At 43.9% G+C, this 25,440-nt stretch overlaps 1 protein-coding gene across 2 annotated transcripts in view; it reads left to right on the plus strand.

The window, feature by feature from the left end:
• Nucleotides 1-21,854, plus strand: part of CORO1C (coronin 1C) — a 72,804-nt gene extending 50,950 nt beyond the window's left edge. For both annotated transcript variants that reach the window (XM_040619820.1, XM_008707638.2), the window contains exons 4-11: nt 9,417-9,546; nt 12,428-12,609; nt 13,791-13,910; nt 15,048-15,152; nt 17,167-17,312; nt 18,905-18,962; nt 19,066-19,311; nt 20,901-21,854. In XM_040619820.1, coding sequence (XP_040475754.1) covers nt 9,417-9,546; nt 12,428-12,609; nt 13,791-13,910; nt 15,048-15,152; nt 17,167-17,312; nt 18,905-18,962; nt 19,066-19,311; nt 20,901-21,020 — 1,107 coding nt within the window. In that variant the 3' untranslated portion in view covers nt 21,021-21,854. The remainder of the gene's footprint in view (nt 1-9,416; nt 9,547-12,427; nt 12,610-13,790; nt 13,911-15,047; nt 15,153-17,166; nt 17,313-18,904; nt 18,963-19,065; nt 19,312-20,900) is intronic.
• Nucleotides 21,855-25,440: the final 3,586 nt, after the last annotated feature.

Here is a 25,440-nt window from a genome sequence, read left to right on the forward strand (position 1 = left end):
TCACTTCTAAAGTGATTTTTCTTTTTCTAATTTTGAAAAGTTTTTGCTACCTTTTGAGTTTTTCAAGTTCTGGTTTTATTTTGTTTTGAAATAGTGATTGTTTTTCTTTTTGAACACACCTTCTTAGCATTCTTCTCTTGTCTATAGGACACTATTCTATGCCTTGTTCTATTTGTTTCTTATAGTAATTTGGGGAGCCTTGGCTTTTTTTTCTTATTTTTATAAGTGTCTAGTTGATCCGAAGGTGTCTCAGTTCATATAGCCTACCTAACTGCACAGAGCTCCCCCTTCTGTCCTTTTCGGGTAGTGTTCAGAAATGTGGTGACTTGCTTTCTGGGATTTCCTGGCCTGCTTTTATTTGGCCTTTCTCATTCTTTTGTCCCTCTTATTTCTATCCTTGTCAGATTTGATTCCATTCCTTGAAATTTCTCCTCATTGTGGGTCCTGTCTCAGAAAGGAGCCCTTTCTGGTTCGCTTCTCCAGTATGGGGCCTAAACTGAGATCTAGATTGCTCCAGCCCCTTCAGACCTTTCTATTTCAGGTCCCTGTCCTCTCCTGCTGTGGGAGAGGGCAAAACCCTTCCCAGTTTCCACTGCTTCTCTCACATTGGCCTAGTACTCTCAGGTTTGTGAAGCACCCCATTGCTGCCCCATGGTTTTTCCACACAGAAACCCATAATACACCGGTCATATGGCTGTTGGCTTTCCTCCTCCCACTTGCATTTGAGGGTTATCACCTAGTTCTGGGTTTTTGTTTTGTTTCCTGTTTGTTCTGTGTTTTTACGGAGACACTTGAGAAGATCCCAGAACTGTGCTTGCCACTGATGCCACCATCCTTCCAGAATCTTCTAATGTTCCCTTTTATTGGTATTGCCAAAGTGAACATTCTATAAACTAAATAATGCTTTGAGATAAATCCTCCTCCTAGTTTGTTTTCTTAAGCCCTTAAGTATTAGGCACTGATATTTTAATCATTTAATATCCCCCAAAATCATTTGTTATTATTATTGGGGCAATTACAAGAAGCTTTTACAGCTTAGCATTGGAATGAAATTTTAAAGAAATAGTTGATTTTCTCTTACCCTACCTTCTCAATACCTCATTTTCCACTTTGCTCTCCTGAAGGTAAAAGTACACTGTATGATAGACCAATCCATTTCAAACACAACACCATGTTTAAGTTTTATTTTTATTTTATTATTATTATTTTAGTAGTCTCCATGCCCACCATGGCGCTCAAACTCATGACCCTGAGATCAGGGACCACCTGCTTTACTAATGGAGCCAGCCAGGTGCCCCAACACCTATCTATCTATCTATCTATCTATCTATCTATCTATCTATCTATCTATCTAAACAGAGATGCTTTCAGTAGCTTCCCAAGCCTAGGCTATTGGTAGTAACCCAGGAGCTACAAATAGATAGTGTAACAAGGCCTCATTCTAGTAGGAGAAGGCCCAAAATGGGGGGTTCAGAGCGCGTGCAGGCCACTTAACATGCCCTCAATCTCAGTTGCCTTACAGGTAAATAATAATAACAACAACAGGAAGGAATCTATAAATATAAAACGAGTTAGTGGTTTTTACAGTATACCTATAGTGGATTCATAGCAGTAAGAATATCTTTAGCAAATATTCAGTCAAAAAATACAATAAAACCACTTTGTCAAATGAACTGTAAAAGAATTGAGTTATTTATTTATTTATTTATTTTATTTTATTTTATTTATTTTTAAGAAAGAGCATGTGCGCATAGCAGGGCTGGAGCAGGGTGGGAGGTGTGTGGTAAGGAGGGGCAGAGGAAGAGAATCTTAGCCTGTCACAAGTGCTCCATTACACAACCCTGAGATTATAACCTGAGCTGAAATCAGGAGTTGGACACTCAACAGCTGTGCCACCCAGGTGCCCCTAAATTTATTTTTAAAACTTTCTGTATTTATAGTTCTAATTCCATTAAGTGCTAAACATTTAAGAATTGATTTGTTAATTTTGCAATCATTGATTCAGTGACAGTTATGTCCTTTTGATTGTAGGTTTAGGCTAATGGTACATTCCTTCGTCTTTTACAGATGACTTTTTTTTTAAATTTAGAAAAAAATTAGCTGTATTTCTTGTTATGAATAAGAACAGACAGCACTACACAGTAGACTAAGATTTTCTAAGTAAATTAATTTTTTAAATTATTAACGTATAATGTACTATTTGTTTTGGGGGTACAGGTTTGTGATTCATCAGTCTTACACAATACACAGCGCTCACCACAACACATACCTCCCCAGTGTCCATCACCCAGCCACCCCATTACTCCTCCAGCAGCCCTGTTTGTTTCCTGAGATTAAGAGTCTCTTATGGTTTGTCTCCCTCTCTGGTTTTGTCTTGTTTCATTTTTCCCTCTCTTCCCCTGTGATCCTCTGCCTTTTTCTCAAATTTCACATACCAGTGAGATCATATGATAATTGTCTTTCTCTGATTGACTTATTTCACTTAGCACAATACCCTCTAGCTCTATCCACGTCCTTGTAAATGGCAAGATCTCATTTTTTGATGGCTGCATAGTATTCCAGTGTGTGTGCGCGCACGCGCATCACATCTTCTTTATCATTCATACAGATGACTTCTTTAAGCAATCTGAAAGTAAATTACATTGGTGTAGCTTACCATTAATGTACTACTTTTTGGAACAGTGTCTTATACTGGCAGAAAGCAATTGTATAAATCCTCCTCCTGGAAATTATACTCTGTTTCTAGGGTTTTCAGACTTTTCATACTGTGAGTTCTTTTCTTCAACAATATTTTCTCATAGTTTTAAAGATTGTGGCTACTAAGTATTTTACTTGGGAGAAGTCTAGCTCCAAGAAAATATTACTGTTTTAAATAATACAAAGAGCAGCCAAGTTAAGCTTAGTGATGGTGTTGACTCACGGTTGTTCCTTATCTGCAGGGAGTAATCAAATACAAATTTAAGAAATGGCTGATTCAAACAGTGGGTTGCAGTCATTGTTTCTTCCAGAATCTGGGTGAGGAAAAGATCTTGGAAACAGAGTATTTGTCTTATTTGTCTCTGGCTAGATGTTCTGACCAGTCCCAAATGAAGTTCAAATGGATACTTTTCCATTCTCCCAAATCGGTCTTACACTAAGAAGTCAACAGAGTAAACTCCCTATTTTGCACATCATTTTTTTCTGTGACAGATTCTCCTAATACAGTTTTTGCCTTGAAATAAAAATGGAAGTAGGGGCGCCTGGGTGGCACAGCCGTTAAGCGTCTTCCTTCGGCTCGGGGCGTGATCCTGGCGTTATGGGATCGAGCCCCACATCGGGCTCCTCCGCTATGAGCCTGCTTCTTCCTCTCCCACTCCCCCTGCTTGTGTTCCTTCTCTCGCTGGCTGTCTCTATCTCTGTTGAATAAATAAATAAAATCTTAAAAAAAAAAAATGGAAGTGATGTTGTAGTTGGTGATGAGAGTGAATTCCTCAGTCATTTTGCAGGGCTTCGTGTTATTTCCATTTTGTGCAGATTGCATCTGGGCCGTTTGCCAGTGGTTATTGTAACCTGGGCACATCAGAAACGAGCTCTCAGTTCTTGACTTTCCCCAAACTAATGTCATTCCCAGCGACCTGGTTCGTTCAGGCGGCTTCTGTGGGGGTTCTGCTGCGCTGCGGCTGCCGCGGCGGCTGTAAGCCTATTCCTGTCTCTCAAGATCATCTCTTTTCTTCATTTTCCCTTTGGAAGTGGTTTCCTTAGCATTTAAAAAATACGGCCTTTGGGGGGGAGTAGCCCTTTTTATGGCTGTAACTCTAGTGCCGAGACCAGTAGCAAGGTCAAGGGGGGTGACTAAAGTAGGGAAGCAGTGTTTGGAAACGCTTTGCGTGTGCTTTAAATTTGCAGTGTGTTTTAAACAAAACCATCAGTGATTTGCACTTCAGAATGACTCTTCGAAAAAACCCAAGTTTCTTAATTTTCATCACTTTTTTTTTTTTTTAAGATTTTATTTTTAAGTACTCTCTGTACCCTGTGTGGGGCTCGAATTCACAACCCCGAGATCAAGAGTCACGTGCTCTCCTGACTGAACCAGCCAGGTGCCCCATTCACCACTTTTTTCTTATTGCAACTGTTCTCTCAAACTGTCCTTTTTCCATTTTCAGAATTTCACAAGTTGAAAAGGATTCCAGTGATACATTAGTTCCTGAACATGTGCTTCAAGTATTTTTTTCCAGAACCATGATGAGTTTTTACTGATTGATTTGCTTTTTCATCTGGAAGCCCTTGGGACTGATTACGTGTTTTGTTTTGGTTTTTTTTAAACAAAACATTGCCATAGCAATGTCTAGTCCAAATAGACAATTTCAGGAATACACAGTATTATTTAAAAAACAAAACAAAGCAAAAAATCAAGTGGAGGAGAGAGATAGCTTATTATCCCTGCCGTGCTGAGATGCTCAGTCTGGGCTCAGCGGAGGATGGTTGATTCCTGTTTTCCTCTCTACTCACTGACACGGTTTTGAAAAAGCTGATTGGTTTGAGAGTAGTGGCTTGAGCAGCTAAACATGGAACAGAGAAAAGCTAATAGACCTGCGTAGAAATCAGAGCTGTTCTCATTTGTGCTGATGGGTCTAGGCATGTCCTAGAGCTTTCACACACAATATCTTGGACGTAAATTAAATAGTTGGGTACAGGGCTGAATTAATTTGAAGTAAGGCTCATGAAAGAAATCCTGGTGTTCACATCTTAAAAATATATGCGGGGACATAGTAAACAGCAAGAAAAATAATCGTGAACATGGTAAGCATTTTTTTTGGACCGATCTGTGTTTTATAAGCCCTTATGTGCATGATCACATTTAATCATCATAACAACACAGTAAGGCCAAGAGTACGTCACATTTTACAGCGTAGGAAACACCGGCCCAGGCGATAACTGGTTTGTCGGAGGTCACTCTGCAGTACGTCACAACCAGGGAGTGCTTCGGGTATGCGGAATGTTTTAGCTCTTTTGATGCGTCCTTTAACGCCTGTGTGTAGAGCCGATGCTGGCCCCATATCAAACAAGGAAACTGAAGCTCCCAGAAGTGAAGTCCCTTCTTAATGTTAACCCAGCCAGTTAGAGTCCTGGCTCTGTTGGGAGTCCGTGTCTTCTGGCATCCAGGCCAGCGTCCTTTCTGCCACACCAGGCTGCGTCCCAGATTACGCACAGGAAGGCTAAACATGTACCAAGTAGGGGTTCTGCTTTGTTGTCGCTGCGCTTCAGGAGGCAAGACCTCTTCAGTCCAAACAGGAAGGCCATTGCCTGGAAGCCTCAGACAGCCCTGCAAAGGGCAGAGAGCCACATAACGACAGACCTGTGAGTAGGGCCAGTGGGCACCAGCCAAGCGGCGTGCATGCTTTGTGTGGAAAAGTTTCCTGGTATTCCAGCCCTTTCCACTGTCCACAGTGCAGAACACCACCACCATTATTTACAAGCAAAGGGAAGCGTTCCATCATCTTTTCATTTAGTTTTACAGACCTTTCCAGTCACTGACACCTTCCGCTGTAAATCCTCAGGTCTGTGTTACTCCTTCCTTCTTTCCTCTTCTTCCTGTCACCTAACTCCTGTTCGTTGTTAGAGGTCATCCCCTCAGCCTTCCTGGATGCACCAGACTGGATAACAAGAAGGTAACTTCATGACACTTGCCTTTTCGTGCAGCCCTTGGCTTATACCAGCATAGCTTTGGTTACATACGCTGTGGGGTTTCCTGGCACATAGTACAGGCAGTGGCAATGGCTAACACTTAGGAAGAGCTTGCCTTATGACAGGCGTTATTCTAAATACTTTAGATTCGTATTACCACATTGCTTCTCAAATGAACCTGTAATGAAAGCAGATTTGTTATTCCCATTTTATAGATGAGGAAATCTTAAGGGTCAGAAAGTTTAGGTCAATGTCTCCAAGGTTATGCAGCTGATATGGGGCAGAATCAGGAAATGGGCAGTCTGTTCTAACCACTCCACTGTTCTTAACCAGTGCACTGTTCTGTCTCTGCGTTTGGGGGGCACTAACTGTATGCCAGGCACTGTTCTAGAGCTTACAAACTCGTGTAATCCTCACAGCAGCCCTAGAAAGTATAAGTACTGATGTTTCCTCTGTGCACAGTGATGTTGAGTTGTTTGCCCAGGACCATGACTATACGTGTCCCAGGCAGGATTTGAACCAGGGTCTGTTTGGCTCTGGAGCCCATGCCCCAAGCCTCTACATCATACCACTTGTCTTTGATTTTTGGTCTCTTAGAAGTCTCTGTTTTCTGTTAGACTGTAAACCCCTTGACAGCAGAGCCTGGGTGTAGTCACCCTTTCCCCTCTTGCCTGCTAATAGGCCTTCCTTAGAGGCTACGCGAGAGATGTGTTGTGTGAATGAGCGACCAAGTTGCTAAAATGGGTTAGGAACCATTGAATCTGCTAAGGTGAGATAAGAAAGGAACAGTTTCCTCATTAAAAAATTACATAATAAATGTTCTGCTCCATCATTAAATTTTCCTTGCACCCCAAGGAAAACATGGATGAGGGAGAAGCTAGAAGCAGGAAAAGGTGAAGTCCCATTAAGGGCTCTGCTTCCACCCTCATATTTAAGATTGGAAATGCTGGCTGTAAACAAAGCCCTCCATCACTCCACGCCTCATTAGGGATCTAGAAAACACAGTATTTAATTGTGATCAGGGTGGATTACAGGGTGCAGAGGTTTCCAGACCTTGTCAGAGAAGCCGGCAGCCCGCGGTTGTGGTGCCGTCTGCAGGTGGTGTTACTGCTCCTTCAGTTCTAAGCCTGGGTCAGAATTCAGTTTGGAAAATGCATTTCCTGTTGAGTCACTAAAGTCCCATTTTGTAATTGTTTCTCTGAGACTTTAGGCTTTGATTGAATCAGTTTTCCATTCCTTCTGTTAAAAAAAAAAACCCAAGACCTGCTCTATGTTCAGATAGTTACGTTCAGTTTGGAGGTGTTTCACGAATCATAAACCCTTCACTAAAAATAGTGTGTATCAGGATGAAAGCAAACCTGTAATGCTGGGGCTGGTCAGCAGATGGCCACACCCCCAGCGCAGAGGCGCGGGTTAGAGTGTCTGGCGGAGAGAGGCAAGGTAGGTTTTCTTTTGCCATCTATGCTTGTTCACAACTGCAGTTTTAGTTTAAAATTTGCTGAATGAGGAGGGTTCAGGGGAAATCAGGTGACGTCCTGAGCTTGGGCCCTCAGAAGGCATGTTTGTTTTGCCATGATTGACGTAAGGGGTTATAGTTAGCCTGGGCAGAATTTAGCTGTAAGAATGAATGATCACTTAATTCGTGATTTTTTTCCCGTTCTTCAGGATGGCAAACTTTTTCTTCTAATTTTTTGCAGGACAACAGAACTGAGCTGAACCTTAAACACTCATCTAATCCAGATCTCTGCCTTCCACTAAGCAGTTGAAAACAGACAGTTGTTTGTCTCCTTAAAAATCCCCAACAAAGGAAAATTCTGTTTCTCACTTGTTCCACTGTTGAGCATGATTTTTCACTGGCAAGTTCTAAATTTTTCATGAACTAGTTCCTTAAAATCTTTTTTGGTGGTAAATTTACGTATTTTAACATATCACTTAATACATTTGAATTGTTTAATATATTTTAAATACATATATATTTAAAATATATTAACTTATTTAATGCGTTTTAATCTCTGTATATAAGAAGATAATTATTTCAAACTTTAGCCTTTTCACAAACTTAAATATTACTTAATGTCTGGTTTTCTACAGGATTCTTAGTGCTACTCAGCTTTGTGGTGAATCGGTTCTTTCTTCTTAGAGGGTGTCTCTTAACCTGTTAAAACTCTGGTCTAACACTGTCATAGTCTCTTGTCCCTTCCATCTAATGCTTTTTCCATTCCCATCCCCCTCTGCCACCCAGGCATGTCCCCAGTTAAGATACGATGAATCTTCTGTGTGTCTTCACGAGTCAAGAAGATTTTTTAAAACCACTTCATTGAGCTATAATTCACCTACAGTTCACCCATTTCAAGTGTACAATTTAATGGTCTTAATTTATTCACAGATACGTAAAACCATCACCAGAGACAATTTTAGCACATTTTATCACCTCAGAAAGAAACCCTGTATCCATTAGCTATCACTGCCCCCACGTCCCCAGCACTAAGCAACCACTAGTCTACTCTCTGTCTCTCTGTATTTTTCTGTTCTGGACATTTCATGTACACAGAGTCCTGCAATATGTGGTCTTTGGGAACTAGCTTTTTTAACTTAGCGTAGTATTTTCAAGCTTCATCCATGTTTTAGCATGAATCAGTACTTAATTTTTTTTGTGGGTAAATATACTACCTTGTGTAGATACATCCCATTTTGTTTATCCGTTTCTCAGTTGCTGGACTTCTGGGTTGTTCCCACATTTTGGCTTTTATGAATAATGCTGCTGTGAACGTTCACGTACAAGTTTTTGTGTGGACACGTATTTTCGTTTCTCTTGGGTTACCTTAGGAGTGATCTTGCTGGGCCATATAGTAACTCTGTGTTTAACCATTTGAGAACTACCAGACTTTTCCAAAGCGGCTGCCCCAGTTTACGTGCTCACCAGCAGTGTGGGGGCTCCGATTCCCCCATCCACCAGCATTCACTGTCTGTCTTTTGATTATAGCCTCCCAATGGGTGTGAACTGGTGTTTTATTGTGGTTTAGATTTGCGTTTCCCTAATGACTGTAACTATCTATCTTTCTGAAGAAATGTTCTATTTAAATTCCTTGCTCATTTTAAAAATTGGGTTATTTTCCTTTTATTATTGATTCAAGAGTTCTTTATATGTTCTTTTTCACTGTCTTGATTGTGTTCTTTGAAAGGCAAAGTTTTTAATTTTGGTGAGGTCTGGTTTATCTTTTTTTTCTTTGTAAGATATTTCTATGGTAGATGTTACAAAACTATTATGTGTATTTTTATTTTCCAAATAAATCACAGAAAACACGATGGTTTAAAAACTGCACCATCCCCCACAAGCCCTGGTGGGTGGAGTTTGCTCTCCCCTCCAGAACCGAGGGCTCGGCTGGGGGCTGTCACCCCAGTGCTACTTATCACGGGTGCTTCAGTTGTTCCCTGTTCCTCTTCCAATTTTTTTTTTTTTTTGCACACTTTTAACTGGAGAGTTTTGAACTTAACAGGGAATTTAAAATAAAATCTTAACTATTAAGTAAAAGTGGAGCGGCAACATTTTGTAGGCCTGACGGATGTTCTGATCTTTAATATCCTACTCCATTTTTTAAAAAACTGCATAGAGTAGTTGTACAATATTCTGCCTTTCATCCAAAAACCAGTATGTGTTCTGTTTATACAGGTCAGCAAACTGGATGGTCACAGGAGAGGTGACAGTGAAAGGTCATCCCTCATATGGTCCCTCTTGCTTCCTTTCCCAACAGGTGTGGCAGATCCCAGAAAACGGACTTACCCTTTCCCTGACCGAACCTGTGGTGATTTTAGAAGGCCACTCGAAGAGAGTTGGCATCGTGGCCTGGCATCCGACTGCCCGCAATGTACTTCTTAGCGCAGGTAGGAGCTAAGCAGTGGGGGAGGGGAGAGTAGCCAGTGCGTTTCAATGTGTGCTGTGCACATCTGAAGCAGCTCACTAGGAGTCGACGGTGAGGGGCCAAGGTGTGGTGGCTGCCAGCCCCCCTGCCCACATGCACACGTCTGTGTGTGAAGGCCACTTGGGCAGTCTGACTCAAGACTTCTCACCTAGAGAAATGAACAGATACATTCTTACCTAGAATTCCAGCAGACTCATGGCTCCTGCTGGGGCCCTTCCTGGACCACAGTTCTAGTTATTCCTGATATAGCAGGAGGATCCCTGGTAGGAGCCCTGGGTGCCAGCTCTGAATGTTATTGGCAACTTTGGGGTGATCCTCTTAGGCAAATCTCCTTCTTTTAAAAAGATACTTTGGTTTTTCTCCTTATACAAGTAGAACATGTATGTTATAGAAAATATATAAACAAGAGGGGAAGATAAAATCATACGTAATCCTGCCACCCACCCAGAGGGAGTATCATCATTGACGTTTCTTTCCAGAAGATACTTTTGTGCACATACATAAGTGATTTTACTCACGAAGATGGGTTCAGAAACCTTACATGTGACTTGCTTTCTGTGCTTAGTGGTGCCCTGTGGTCCTGTCCATGTGCCGTTAAATGTTGTTCCTGTGATTTTTTTTTTTTTAAGATTTTATTTATTAGGGAGAGAGAGAGCATGAGAGCAGGGTGAGGGGCAGAGGAAGAATCAGACTCCCCACTGAGCAGGGAGCCCAACGTGGGGCTCAGTCCTAGGAATCTGGGATCATGACCTGAGCTGAAGGCAGATGCTTAACCAGGAGACACCCAGGCGCCCCATGCCTGTGATATTTTTAACACCGCCGTAACAGTCCGTTGTCTGGGTACCTTCATTTATTTGATCAGGCCCCTATTTGGGGACATTGAGGTTTTCTGGGGTTTGTTTGTTTGTTTGTTTGTTTGTTTTAAGAGTGTTAAACAGCACTGCAGAACCCTCGAACCAAGATTTAGTGTTCTCGGTTTGCCACTTGAGTAAAGTATTATCCTATAGAAATCTTGTCCTCTGTCTACAATTTGAGATTTTATCTTTTATAGAAGCAATACAAAGGTCACAGGGAGCCTCATGGGATGGTGGAAATGTTCTATATCTTGATTGTGATGGTGGCTACATGAATATATACATTTGTCAAAATTTAGCAAATGTATACTTAAAATGGTGCGTTAGAGTGTAAATTATACCTTAATAAAATTGATTTGTTGACAAAGTAATGTTAATGTTAGTAGTAGAATTTTAAAGATCTTTCCCCTCACCAGTAAAAAGAAAGGGGGCAGTTGAGTTTTTAACTAGGAATAGAGGGTGTTTGTGATATTGTTAGGTAAATTTAAAAACTTAACACCAGGTACCTATTGAAACCAAGGACTACTTTTCAAAAAAGATGCTGTATAGAATTCTCTCTTTTAGTTAAAATCACCAGTAACTATGCCTGGGAACCCTCCTGATGTTCTACTCAGCCTGATACGGAGAGAAAACAGTTCCAGAGGTGGAATTCCTCATCATGGAAATTTTCCTGCCATCCCTTTTCATCAAGGTCGAACGTAGGGCATCATCAGCTGACTGACCCCCAGTCTGCCTTTTACAAGCAAAGGAGAGCAGTTGATGGCGGCGTTGTGCATATTTTAAGAGCGCATGATCCATCCATGGTGGCTGAAGTTACCTGTTTGCCTGTGGGACACAAGGCAGAGGAAGGGTCGGGGCTCACCCCAGGGTTCAGCTGCCGCCTTACTGTTGTGCATGCTTTTTTTCCAGTCTCCTGTTTCTAGCCCATAGACAACTTAGGTGTCTGGATATCAGTGGCTAAGTTTTTTGAAGTGCTTACAAAATTGGCTTATTGGGAAGAATTTGTCTTCAGGATAGCCATCCCTTATTTTGCTTTATCCTTGAACTAATGTCCTGGAAGCAATGAATGGCACCTGCTTTTTAAAGGAGTCTTGGGTGGGGTGCCTGGGTGACTCAGTTGAGCATCTATCTGCCTTCGGCTCAGGTCATGATCTCAGGGTCCTGGGATCGAGTCCCTCAGCAGGGAGCCTGCTTGGGATTCTCTCTCCCCCTCGGCCCTTCCCCACCCGCCCCCTCTAAAATAAATAAATCTTTAAAAAAAATAAAATAAAAAAGAGGTCCTGGGCCTGATGAAGCAAGGTGCAGTCGATGAGCAGAGGGGTGTGGCTGCATCAGCGTTGTGTCCTCTTCAGGGATCAGCTTCTGAATCCACATGCCTACTTGATTACAGTTTTGGTGTCTTAGATCAGCCCAGTCTTGACCTATTTTTCTCCCCTTTTAAAGATAAAGATCTGTTCTGAGCACATGCATTTCCCTTCCGCTTACTTGATTTACCATTCTTTAATGTAAGACCATGTTTTACAGCATTATTGATTTGAATAACTTGCTGTCCCACATTTTTGTTGAGTGTTCTAAACAGTTATTTAAACTCTTTATTTTTAGTTCTGCTGGAGAAGAAACAAACTGTATTCATTCTGATGTTGGTTTTACTAGAAAAGGAAGCTTAATAAGATCACATGGGGTCCACCAGCCCCAGTTAACTCAAAAAACATAGGATTTTGTTTTCTTAGAGTTCTTTGGTCTTTGCTTTTTGTTTGTTTCATATGAACCCAAGCTTAGCAAGCCGTATTTTTCCTTTAACACATTTCTTTTATACAGATGTCTTTTTTCTTTGCCACTTGAGTTTTTAACTCCCAACAAATAAGTAGAGCCACTTATAATCAGCGTCTTTCTTTCCGTGCATATGTCTCCTCACTGTATTTGTAGCTTTCAAGTGTTGTTGCACAGGTGTTTCTAATCTCTGAGGGATGTGGCTTTGCTTGCTTTCAGGCTGTGATAATGCCATCATCATCTGGAATGTGGGGACGGGGGAAGCCCTTATAAACTTGGACGATATGCATTCAGACATGATTTACAACGTAAGCTGGAACCGGAACGGCAGTCTGATCTGCACAGCTTCCAAAGACAAGAAAGTGAGAGTAATCGATCCTAGGAAACAAGAGATTGTTGCTGTGAGTATGCTTAGGACAAAACCCCCTGTCTTTGTAGCACTCAGTGAGTGTGAACTTTGCTTGTGAAGGCAGGCTGTAGAGGCCTCGCTCCTGGTCAGTGGAGCCTCATTGTCTGCAGATGCTGGACCGTGACTCCGCAGAGCCTTGTACAGGCTTCTGCCTCCCAGCCACCCTTCAGAGCTGTGCATTCCAGCACTTACACAAATCTTATCTCTCACTTGGTGACCATTTTTCACAAAGAAACAAAGTTCTCATCAGTTCACCAGAGTCCTTGAGAATTTACAAGTCTAGATCAGCTAACCTAAACAGTTAACTGCATTCCTGGCTTAGTGCTGAGTATTGATTAATTGATCCCTGCCCCTTCCTGCAACCATCGTCGGAGTACCTCACAGAGAAGCCGTAGGTTGTCTCTTCAGCTCAGTGGCTTGGTTTCTACCACTCAGAGTAGGCCTCACCAGGTCACCCATTATGACAGAAGATGGGCATTTGGAGCTGGAGCTGGGGTTGAAACGGTAGGTGCTGGATCCCAGAATGTCTTGCATCAGCCCTGCTCTCTGGTCCTCACATGCCTCTCTCTGGGGTGTGCTGGTTCTTTGGCAGTTTTACTTCTTCAGAGTTGGGTAGCGGTCATGACTAGTGCTTATTGAGCACTGGGGACTTGCCCGGCCCTGCACAAAGTGCTTTCAACACTAGAATCTTCCAGGCCTCACTGTATTAGTGCACTCTCAATGAGCAAATGAGATTAAGGAAGGGGTTAACTGAACTAGACTTCCTTCTGTCCAGTGAATTTGGTAGAAACCATAGGGTACATCCAACTTTCAGGTTATCCTCTTGAGAAACAGACATCTGGCAGAGTCCTTTCATGTTTTTTATTTTTGCAGAGCATGGACTTGGGTTGGCAGCAGGACATGGTAGAAAGGATTGAGGCTTTTGAGTTGCTAACTAGCTGAGGGACCTTGGCCAGATTACATTGTCTCTTTGTTTTCTCATCTTGGGAGGAGACACACACACACAAACACAGACACACACACACACACGTGTGCACACCTGGTAATTTGAATGGCATGGGGGACATGGGTTGGATTCAGTGTATGAGCCCCCCCACTTTCCCACCTCACCCCACCCCACCTCACCTTTTTTGCAGTTTGAATATAATATGCCTATTGTTCTTGGTCCCCCAGGAGAAGGAGAAAGCACATGAAGGAGCAAGACCCATGAGAGCCATCTTTCTGGCTGACGGAAATGTCTTTACCACTGGTTTCAGCCGCATGAGTGAGCGGCAGCTGGCTCTCTGGAACCCGGTATGCCCCTCGCAGCCTTTCCATTGGCTTACACTTGAGCTTTCTCCCTTTTCTGAGCAGGTCCTTGGGTGGGTAAATGGATTATAGGATTCTTAGTGTAGTTTTCTGAACCCCTACTGGTCTTAAATCGGATGTGACATTCTCATCCTCACTGGAGACTTATTGCCGAAATGTATTATAAAAATGCATTCTTAATACTCTCAAGTAGTCTATGTTGACTAGGTTTTTTTAAAAAGAAAGTATGAAGAAGCCAGTGTTTGGGACTTGGGAAACAAGTTCTGAACTTTATTTTATGAAGAATATGATCAAATGTTTAAATTAAAATAGTCATGTTTAGGAAAATGTTAAGAGTAGCATAAGAAAAAAATAACAAAACTGAATATACGCTATGATCTCAGTGTGTGTGTGTGGGGGGGAAGTAGACAAAAATGGTCATTGTTTTTGCCACCCACCGGGCTGTGGGATTATGGAATATGGGATGATTTTTATAGTCTTTCTGTAACTTTAGCTGAAGAATGTATATTTACAATAAGAAAAATTTCTTTTAAAAAAGAAAATAGGGTGCCTGCCTGGCTCAGTCAGTAGTGTGTGACTCTTGATCTCAGGGTCATGAGTTCAAGCCCTGCATTGGGCATGGAGCCTACTTTAAATAAATACATTTTTTTAAAAAGAAAAAAAGTCGGGGCGCCTGGGTGGCACAGTGGTTAAGCGTCTGCCTTCGGCTCAGGGCGTGGTCCTGGCGTTCTGGGATCGAGCCCCACATCAGGCTCCTCTGCTGTGAGCCTGCTTCTTCCTCTCCCACTCCCCCTGCTTGTGTTCCCTCTCTCGCTGGCTGTCTCTATCTCTGTCAAATAAATAAATAAAATCTTTAAAAAAAAAAAAAAAAGAAAGTCACAAAGGAGAAGGGTTGTCTTTCTCATCTTCGTCATGGAATCACACTGATATGTACATTGATGAGGTTTTCAAACTGACACAGTTTTCAGTGGGTTGGGAAATTGGTATTTACATGTATGAATGTTATATGTGCATTGTTCAACCTTTCATTATTCTAGGAGATTGCTCACATAATTTAGGGATAAAAGAATGATTCACCTTGTGAAAAAGTGTGTGTATATATATTTGTATTTTTTTTCCCAGAAAAATATGCAGGAACCAATCGCTCTTCATGAAATGGACACTAGCAATGGGGTGTTGCTGCCCTTCTATGACCCTGACACCAGTATCATCTACTTATGTGGAAAGGTAAACAGTCATTTTAATGTTTCATATTGAAGTTAATCTTGTAAGAGGAAAAGTATCCTTCAGAGATTTAGTAGATGGGCAATGCATTACATCATTTTAATATTTTAATTTATCTGGTTTGTGTGTGTGTCTTAAGCTAAAATAAGGACTGATGATTTTGGTGTGTTTTCCGTCTTGAGACTGGACCCTTTGAACTTGTCATTTGTGTGGTAATAACACGCTGTGTTCAGGACTTCCGACTGCAGCAGGGTTGGGGCTCTGGTGTTGGGGCAAATGTTGACAGGGATATCTTTGCTCAGGCTTTCTAGTGAGAAAAAGAAGGCACACTGATGTCCTTTCACCTCTGGTGCCAGGTGTTCCGGGACTTTAGATTGCTCTATAACGGTCTGACGAATGAGTAAGGAGGTTGCCACATCTAGTGCTGAAATCCACCGGGTAGCCCTATACGGACACGTAGGTGCTTACCACCACATGCCATGGACTTGCAGAGAGAAGAGTGCTTTGTAGATAGGAGCTTTTGAAGGCCTCAGAGAGTCTCCAGGGGCTCCTGGAGCTCAGCATTAGGGCCCTGGGCTTGAAAGTATGTGGTGCCTAGTTTCAGGAGGTGACAGTTGTTACAGGAAGACCCCACACTAAAATCAGAAAGCCCGCCTTCCTGCGTTATCATCTCCGTAACTACAGTGTCGCTAGCTTGATGATGATGGTTTCTTTTTAGTGGACAGTAACCGTAATGTTCCTTATTCTTTTGTAGGTTCAATTTCCCTTAGAATTTTTGTAGTTGAAGTAAATGAATTAATGCAACTGGAGCTGTTGATGTATTTCCCCCAAACCCGTTAGCTAGCCCCTCGCTAGGTAAAGCCGGAGAGGTTTCGCTTCGCGTAGTTGACCGAGCATGCTTTACACGGTCGTAGATCAGCCGCTTAGAAACTGGGATCTTGTCTGTTTCCTTGAAAGTCATTTTACTTCAGATGTTCACAGCTGCCATGGAGTACATCAAAACAAATAACAGGAGCGGTTACCCAGATATTATTAACATGAGGTGGAAGGTTATTTTGAGTATGCAGGAAATAAATGTATTTGTCCGTGTTTAGCTTTTTTACCGTTCCTTTAGATATTTACATCATTGAAACAAGTGGAAACCATGCAAAATGAGAGACTTGTAGACAAGGGCATAATACTGCCTGGTTATTTAGATCACTCCCTCTCCCTCCCTCTCTCTCTCTCTCTCTCTCTCTCTCTCTCACACACACACACACACACACACACACACACACTGCTTCCAGCAGGCAGCCCGCCTTGGTGGTTCATGTTGGTATAACTGTGTGACAGTTAGTTATACTTGGAGAGACTAGCATATGCTTCAGATTTCCAAAAACATCTGACCTTTCTAAGCAAAATTATCATAGAATTTGACACACTGCAACGAGATAGCACTATTTTCTCAAGTTAAAGGATACTATGTTTTAATGAGTTTCTTAATTAAGAATTACTATGAGTTAAGGATACTGAATTAAGAATAATTAAGAACTATTCTTAATTTTCTTAATTATAAAAATCTTACCTCTTATTATCATCTGGTTGTCCGACGTTAGTGCCCTCAGGTCTGTGAACACCACCATTCCATTGCCCCTGAGAATCAGTCATTGCCTTCTCCACAGTCCTACTAGACTTCTGTTTGTTTTTTCACATTGAATTGCCGTTGCAGTTTCTTGGCCAGAGGTGTTAGCGTTTTGCCGTGACTCCGCCGTGGGGTCTCGGCTCAGTGGGGTACAGTTTGCGCCTTCGTTCGTAGGAGGCAGAGGAGACCGTGTAGAGGACATGCTAGCATCTCGTGAGAGAGGGCTTGCTTTGCCAGGAAGAGAAACCATCATATCCTCTTCCTCCGAAGAGAAACCAAAGGTTGGCCAGTGAGGCAAAGTCCCAGTTAATGCTGGCCTCAGAGGGGAGAGAGACCCCACTTCAACCAGATGCTGCAGGTAACATTCAGCTCAAACTTGTCTCCGATTTCTTGTAGGGTGACAGCAGTATCCGCTATTTCGAGATCACAGATGAATCCCCGTACGTCCACTACCTCAACACATTCAGCAGCAAGGAGCCTCAGAGAGGGATGGGCTACATGCCCAAGAGGGGACTCGATGTGAACAAATGTGAGATTGCCAGGTAAAGAATCGGTCCTGCGAAGTCTTCACATTGTGCCGTATGCGCTACGCAAGAGTAGTGCGTCTGCCAGTCGTGCCTGGAGCCGGGCTGTGTGCCCTTTGTTGTGGTGTAGAATTGCTGTCTCGTTTCCTGCCTGCACTTAGGAACATGGAGTTTTATTTACTTTTTAAAAAGATTTTATTTATTCATTTGAGAGAGAGAGACAAGAGAGAGCACAAGCAGGGGGAGCGGCAGAGGGGGAAGGAGAAGCAGGCTCCGCAGGGAGCCCGATGTGGGGCTGGATCTCACGATCCTGAGATCATGACCTGAGCCAAAATCAAGAGTTGGGCACTTAAGCGACTGAGCCACCCACGTGCCCCACAACACTACATTTCTGAGGACATCTGCCTAACTATGCTGTCCTGGTCACACAAGTAATGAACACATCTTTAAAAAGAAAAATAATTTTTAAAAGCCCCTTTTTATATTGATTACTAGAAGTTTCTTTTTAAAATACATTTAATTCTCTCTGCCTGGAATAGCGAAGGAAAGCTGTCACAGATAATTCAAAATTATGGTGTAAGTCAATCTCATCAAAATGTGGTTCAAAGTAGACTGAATCCGAACTGAAGATTGCCTCCACTATTCGGGAAAGCCTTTATTTTACTGTCATCTAAAAGTTTAAAAGACTATAAGCATAATCGATTATTCAGGATACCTCCTACGTATTCAGTATCTCCTGGGCATTTGTTAGATGCTGGGCCCTGTGCTGATCGTGCCGCCACACACAGTACTTGAGCTGGCTGTCAATCCTAGGGCAGTGTTTTTTACTGCCAAGCGGACTACAGAGGTTCCCACTCTTNNNNCCCTTTGGATAATTTCAAATTTTTCTTAAGTGTTAGACATGATGTGGTTTACTTGGATGTCAAAATTTTAAGCTTACGATTGTTTCCTTTTCCTTTTTAAAAATCCTGGAGCGCCTGGGTGGCTCAGTCATTAAGCGTCTGCCTTCGGCTCAGGGCGTGATCCCAGCGTTCTGGGATCGAGTCCCACCTCAGGCTCTTCCGCTGGGAGCCTGCTTCTTCCTCTCCCACTCCCCCTGCTTGTGTTCCCTCTCTCTCTGGCTGTCTCTCTGTCAAATAAATAAAATCTTTAAAAAAATAAAAATCCCATTTATGCTGACAAATGTTCAGACACCTCTAGTTGACAGAACACCCGTCATCCAGGTCATCAGTGCTATCTAATACTAGGTGTTCGTTCTCTCCTGCCTGCTGACTTGGTCACTTTTGTATAAGTGAATCATCGTGGTGGTGGTGTTTCCACCACGGCTGGTCAGCCCCCAGAGGACTGGAGCTGGACCATCCCCAGAAGCACAGACTTCTGTTCCTGGTTCTTGTTTCCAGTCTGCCATTTCCTGGCATAGTTACTCTTGGCTTCTCCTTTCTCATCTGGAAAATGGGAACGCAATTGTTCCTGCTCCCCAGGGTAGATGAGCTAGGTGATAGAGCATTTCATATCCCATACAGCAGTGGAGACTAGTTGTCAGTCATGAAGCCTGTTACCTGGACTCCTGTTTCACTTAATACAACTTTGCCTTTATGTCCCCTTTGAAGATTCTTCAAACTTCATGAGAGAAAGTGTGAGCCTATTATCATGACTGTTCCCAGGAAGGTAAGTGCCCAGTTCCCTAGGCAATCCATGTTTAAAAAGATTGTTAAAATTCCAGGTCTGTCTTCTTCTTTATCTAAGGATTTCCCCAAAATGTCTCTTGCAGTCCGACCTTTTCCAAGATGACCTGTATCCTGACACAGCAGGGCCTGAAGCGGCACTGGAGGCAGAGGAGTGGTTTGAGGGGAAAAGTGCAGATCCAGTCCTCATCTCCTTAAAGCATGGATACATTCCTGGCAAAAACAGGGATCTCAAGGTGGTCAAGAAGAACATTCTGGATAGCAAGCCCACTGCAAATAAGAAGTGCGACCTGATCAATGTCCCCAAGAAAACCCCAGACACGGCCAGTGTGGTAAGGACTGCAGGAGGGCGGGGAGGGTGTGCTTGGCTGGCTCAGGGCTTGTATTTTTTTTTTTTTTAAGATTTTTTTTTTTTTTTTTAATTTATTGAGAGAGAGGGAGAGCAGGGGCAGGGGCAGAGGGAGAAGCAAACTTCCCACTGAGCAGGGAGCTGACGCGGGGCTCGATCCCAGGACCCTGGGATCATGATCTGAGCTGAAGGCAGCCACTTAACTGACAGAGCCACCCAGGTGCCCCAGGCTCAGGGCTTTTAGTGAATGAGAACGTGTAAGAACCTCCTTGGTCACATGACATTTATGAGCTTGTGACATTTATGAGCTTGTGGCCACTTCTGGCTCCTTTAGCTGTATTTTTTATAATGACCAGGGTAGAAGTCAGTCTACTACCATCTTTGAGAGAGTACACAGGAGCTGCTTAGGTGGGGTTTTTTTGGTTTTTAAGGTTTTATTTATTAGAGTGAGCAAGAGAGAGAACACAAGCCGGGGCAGAGGGAGAGGGAGAAGCAGACTCCCCGCTGAGCAGGGGGCCCATTGCAGGCTTGATCCCAGGACCCCGGGATTGTGACCTGAGCCGAAGGCAGACACTTAACTGACTGAGCCGCCCAGGTGTCCCTGTTGGGTGTTTTCTTAACTGCCTCTCCCCAGTGTTTACATTCATGTCTGACTGGGGTAGAAATGAAACAGGAGAGCATGGGGCTATAGGTTCTGGGAAGAGAGGGTCCCAGGAAGGGGAAAGAATGGTGAGAGGGTTCAGGTGTTGCAGGAGTGTTCCAGAGACAAGCATCTGGTGGTGAGTGAGACTTAGCAGCAAAGATGATCTTGGGCCTCCTGGCAAGAACCATTTCAGTGGAGTGGTGGGAACCAAAGCCTGATGGAGACCCGCATGGCCCCCGCTGGGAGAGCAGGGTCTAGCTAGGGAGGACAGGGCATGGGGAGTTGGCGGGAGTGGGGCAGGATCCCAGGGAGCCAGAGGAAAGACAGTGAGTTGTCAGTGAGAAGGTGAGTGGAATGAAGAGCCAAGGTACCTGGAGGAGCTGGTGCTTTGGCCATGACTGAGGAAGCCACGTGAGGCGCCGTGGCCTGCAGGGTTTCCAAAAGAATCAGCTCCACCTGGGAGAGACTGTGGCCTCTTCGGAAAAGTTAGCAAGCAGGGCAAGGGGTTTAGCTCCTAAGAAGGACCCTCCCTGGGAGATGATAGGAGCTCTGTAGCCTCTGGAAGTTCACCCCTGACCCAGGTCACATAGAAGTTACTCCTGATGGCATTGCATGGGGTGGCTGGGCTGTGGGGCAGCCTTGAAAGGATCGGTCCTGTCCCACAGTTTGTGTCCTGAGTCTCAGTCCAGGTAAGTGCATAGGCACAGGGAGTGGGAGCAGCGCTTCGGGGCCCTAGTTCTGCTGTGGGCGGCAGGTGGACTGACCATGCAGTACTTACTCGAAAGGCCCAATCTGGTGGCTGTGGCTTGCCACTTCCAAAGTAGAAAATTAGATTGTATGCCTTATAAATTCTCAACTGTGGTAAGCTTTGTTTACTGCGTTTTAGTAACGTCTTCCCTCTCTACCTCCCCCCTGTCTGGTTTCCTTAGCAAAACGAAGCCAAGTTGGATGAGATTTTAAAAGAGATCAAATCTATAAAAGACACAATCTGCAATCAAGATGAGCGCATTTCCAAGTTAGAACAGCAGATGGCGAAGATTGCGGCCTGAAGGTTCACCCCCCACCCCCAAAATGGGAGCAGGAACTTGTGCTTGGTAGCTGGTTGTTGGCGTGGTCCCAGGGAGGGCGAAAGGGAGGCACTGCCATTCGGAGACATTCCGTGTCACATTTGTCAACCAGCGATAGGCCACATTCCAGTAAGAACTCAATTCGTCTCCCAGATTTGCAGAAACAAAATGTGATTGAAAAGCTGAGCTTTTTATCAGAAAGCTTTTTTGATGTTTTAAGTGTTATGTGACTTGAACTTTTAAAAGACAAAAGTGCTACTTTTAAAATCCCAGATATTCTGAATTTTAGAAAACCAACCAATTCTGATTCAGTGTCATGCCCAAGTACCTTTTTTTTATAAACAGGGACCAATGCCACATTGCTTTTTATATTTCTTTTTTTTTATTGTTGCCAAAACCAAAAGTAGCTTTTCCCCCCCTTGTATTTTGCTACTTTGCAGTATTTGTGTGTGGTTTTTTTTTTTCCTTAATTTGAAAGGGACAGCACTGTGTATGTTTATAAACTAAATGAAGATAAGATATTATTTTGTATACACGTTCATCCGAGAACAATCAGAGCAGTAGCCACACGGTGCTGGCTCGTTTGCAGCACAAACCTGGTCATCCTCATGACTGTACAGAAGGAAGACTTGAAAAATCACGTGGGTTCGCATCACCACCCTCTCCTTTCATGGAGTCTTCTGATCAAAAAAGCTCCTATTGTATTGTTTCCTTTCTTTCCTTTCTCTTTTCTAGAAACTGGGTGGTTGTACCAGAATGGAATTTCACTTCTTGGTTATCCTGTGCTTCAGATGATTATAATCTAACCTAAACTAGCATGTGTTTCTGCAGTTTTGTTATACACATAGAATCTATTGCATTGATCACTTTAAACATCATGTTTCAGGTTTCGGTCAATACTTGACAAGGGTACCCGGGACAAGAAGCCACAGAGGCCACTGTGGGGTGCGCCTTCTTGCCCACTTCAGCAGCCTGCCTAGCTCTTGAGTACAGTAGGGGACTAAGACCTAGGGAACCTGGAGGGGAGTGCGTGCCCCCACATGACCCTCTGCTCTTCCCGCACATCCCCTGCCATCCCTGTGCTGTGCTGGAGGCAGCAGTGGCTCTCCCCGCACCACCAGAGCCCCTGCCCTTCCCACAGTCTCATGGGTGCAGCCGCCTCTCTCAGGGCTCCCCCAGCCAGTCCTGTCCTCCCTGCCTTTCAGCCCTCCCCACATTCAGCTAAGAGGAGGCCAGAGGGTGCTACTGAATATTGAGAGTGAGGAGAACGGTCTAGCAGGAGCCAGACCAGGTGCACAGGCCTCTGCTGTAGCTTTAATGTGTACCAGCTCGTCCCTTTGCGCCCTCCACACAAAGCAACCTGCTGTGCCCCTGCAGCTCACACGGAGGTTCCCCAGACGCAGGGGCCGGCGACTGAGCTCTGATGCCTGTTCCCTTCCTAGGTGAGCTCGGACTTCTCTCCCATTTCCATGTTCTCATTTTGCATGCTTGAGGAGCAAGATTTAGGGAATCTCTGGGAAGGGCCGAGTGAGTGTCTGTGGTTGAACATGAAACGTATAGTGCCAGTGGGCCCACCCAGGGGCTCTCGTGCCTGTTCCTGCCAGAGCCTGGTTGGAGGTGGAGTGTGGCGACAGTGGGTTGGAATGCACAGCCGAGCTGGGGCTAATGTCCGTGTGGGAAAGGTACCATGTTTTTACCCAGTATTGGGATTGCTGCCTCCACAACTTCCAGGCACCTCAATGTTTGGTGTGGTTTTGTGTGTGTATGTGTGTGTGTTTAATATTGGAGTGGATAATGACATGTGAGGAAAACAATAATCACAGTGACTTATATTCAAAACTTGTACATGTTTCTTTTTCAACATAATCTGTTGAGGACCTTCATTTTGAAGATTCAGAAATGTTTTAAGGTTCTGATATCAAATTAAGTAAACAAAACTGTTGATGGTGGTGGAACACCATCGAGAATGTGGTTCAAAGAGAAGACAGAGGGCAGGGAGAAATTACCCTGATCTTAGCATGTAGTTTATGACTTATTTAATGAACGGATGCCCAGCCAGGCTCAAAGGTGGCGCCTGAAGCTTTGTGGATTATTCTTCCTGTTGTGTCTTTCTTTTGTTTTTTTTTTCCTTCTTTTTCTTTTTAAAGCCGTGCTATCCCAGAGGAAAACCAGTGAATTACTCCTAGATCGGCTCTTATAGAGCGGCCATAGTTTTCTGTCAAAACACTTGCTTCCATTTTCAAAGATAAAAAATCATTGATTACAAAATGGTGTCCGTGTTTATTTCACACCTCAGCTGTCTTTAAGGCAGCCCACAGCCTCTCTGACTCAGTGGAACCAGCTGGGCGACTGTTCCTCTCTGAGGGTGAGTACAGGGGTAGTGTGGGTGGGCCGCTGCGCTCCAGCACAAGGGGAGGCCGGGCGGGGTATAGCGGAGCGAGGGCTGCTGCCGGGTTCCAGGAGGCCGCCAGCCTTTACCAGGGGTGGGGTTTGGGGCAGATCTGCTAATCTTGAGGCATCCTTTCCCTGCTTTGAAGGAGGGATACGAATCCTATGTCGTTCATAAGAGAGAGACCCGCACCTGGCCACACACACAGCCCTTGCCACTGCCGCGTGGCTGACATTGTGACTACGACCAGCTGAGTCCCTGGCTGCGCCTCCGAAAGTACTGTTTTCTTCAGTACAAGTACAGCCGTCTCGGCTTAGCTGTGATTTTTATTCTAACAGAGGGTTTTCAGGGTCATTCGAACTTCATGGCCTTTTTAGCTTCCGTTTTTTACACCCAAATACTGTCTCATGACATTTCAGTGATTGTAGCAAAGAATCCCCCACCGTTTGGTTTTTCCAAAGGTTTGTAGACATGATGAATAACTGGCACAAAGCTCTCCCTCCTCAAGTACATTCTGCTGAAGTTGCTGTAGTCCGTGATCGTGGTCGGTCCATGCGTGGTCAGCCGGGTTCGTGGTCAGCCCATGCGTGGCTGCAGGAAGTACAGTGGTCAGACGCTGTCTGTGCCCCTCCGGGATGCCCCCGGTCAGGGGGCAGACGCATGTGTGAGGTGTTGACGACCGGCTTTCTCTCACTTGGCTGCCTTGCTTCTATGCCAGAAAACCTAAAGGTCACCATGTCAGCCCCAGACGGCCAGCCAGGCCCCACTGAGGGAGGACTTCCGTTTTTTTTTTTTTTTTTAAAGGCTACTTCCCTTGCTGTTCTTATTCTGTGTCCAGAAAAACTTTTTGTTGGCTCTTAAGAATCTGTTAACTCTAAGAGGCCCTTCTCTTTCGGCTAGCACATTAGAATGTCCTGAAGCCATCAGTGGGCTTGAACGTGAGTCATGGCCAACACCCCTTTTCCTCCTTCAGACAGGCAATACTGGACAGTGCCCCTTTCCTGTTAGAGTCCTTTCCTGCGAGGCTGGAGCGGGTTTATGCTTATTGGCACAGCTTTCCAAGAGGGCAGTGCGACAAGGTAGATCTCAAGTCTTCAACGTTCCTACCTTTTGGCCCAGGGTTTTCACCTCTGGGAATTTTGCCCCAAGGAAACTAGTGGGAGAGCTATTCAGGAATTAGCAGAGGAAAAATTCGTGGAGCAGGGTTGGTTAATTAAGCAGCCCAGGACAGATTGCTTTTGACAAGCCCTCTTAAGGATACATACATGTATGACGTATATTTACGTGTTGAATCAACAAAGTTTTGTTGTTGCTATGTGGAGGTACCAGCTGTGGATAATTTTTATTTAATTAGATTTTACTCAATTTTCTATTTCTCGTAAATGCCCTTATTCCCGGAAAGAAGTTATTAAAATAATGTATGAACGATGAATTAGTGAGGCGTTGAAACAAGCGTCTTAAATCAGTCGGGGAGGGAAGTGGAACAGCAACGACAAGTAGCTCTGGGGGGCAGGGACTCCTAAGAGCCGCCCAGCGACACCAGCGTCTGTTCCTGATGGAGTCAGTAGTTAAATGGAAGGAAACTTTATTTTCAAGTTTAGAAAAAAAAATACAACCTTAACTTGACAATAGCAAGACCTCCCATATCTTGGTATCTTGTAGGTCTTCCTTAGCATACGAAAATCCTTTTGAAACCTCCCTTTTCCTCACCTCCCCCAACCCCATAGTGTGTAATCAGCCACCGCTCACCACCCTGGGGCAGCAGCTCACTCGGCCCACGGGTCCTTTCCTCGTGCTTTAATAAACCACCATTTTGCAGCCAAAAAAAAAAAAAAAAAAGTCCTTTTCTATCTAGACTTTGGGGAAAACCTTTTAAATCGCAAAGGAAAAGCTAGATTGGCTCCATAAAAATCAAATTACATAAGACTTTAAAATGTCAAAAAAGGTGAAGGTCATGGAAGCTGGGAAATAGATTTTCAACCAATATGATATGAAGCAATATACTTTAATATG

This window comes from Ursus maritimus, unplaced genomic scaffold, assembly GCF_017311325.1.
Source record: "Ursus maritimus isolate PB19 unplaced genomic scaffold, ASM1731132v1 scaffold_33, whole genome shotgun sequence".
In the NCBI taxonomy this organism is placed as follows: Eukaryota; Metazoa; Chordata; class Mammalia; order Carnivora; family Ursidae; genus Ursus; species Ursus maritimus.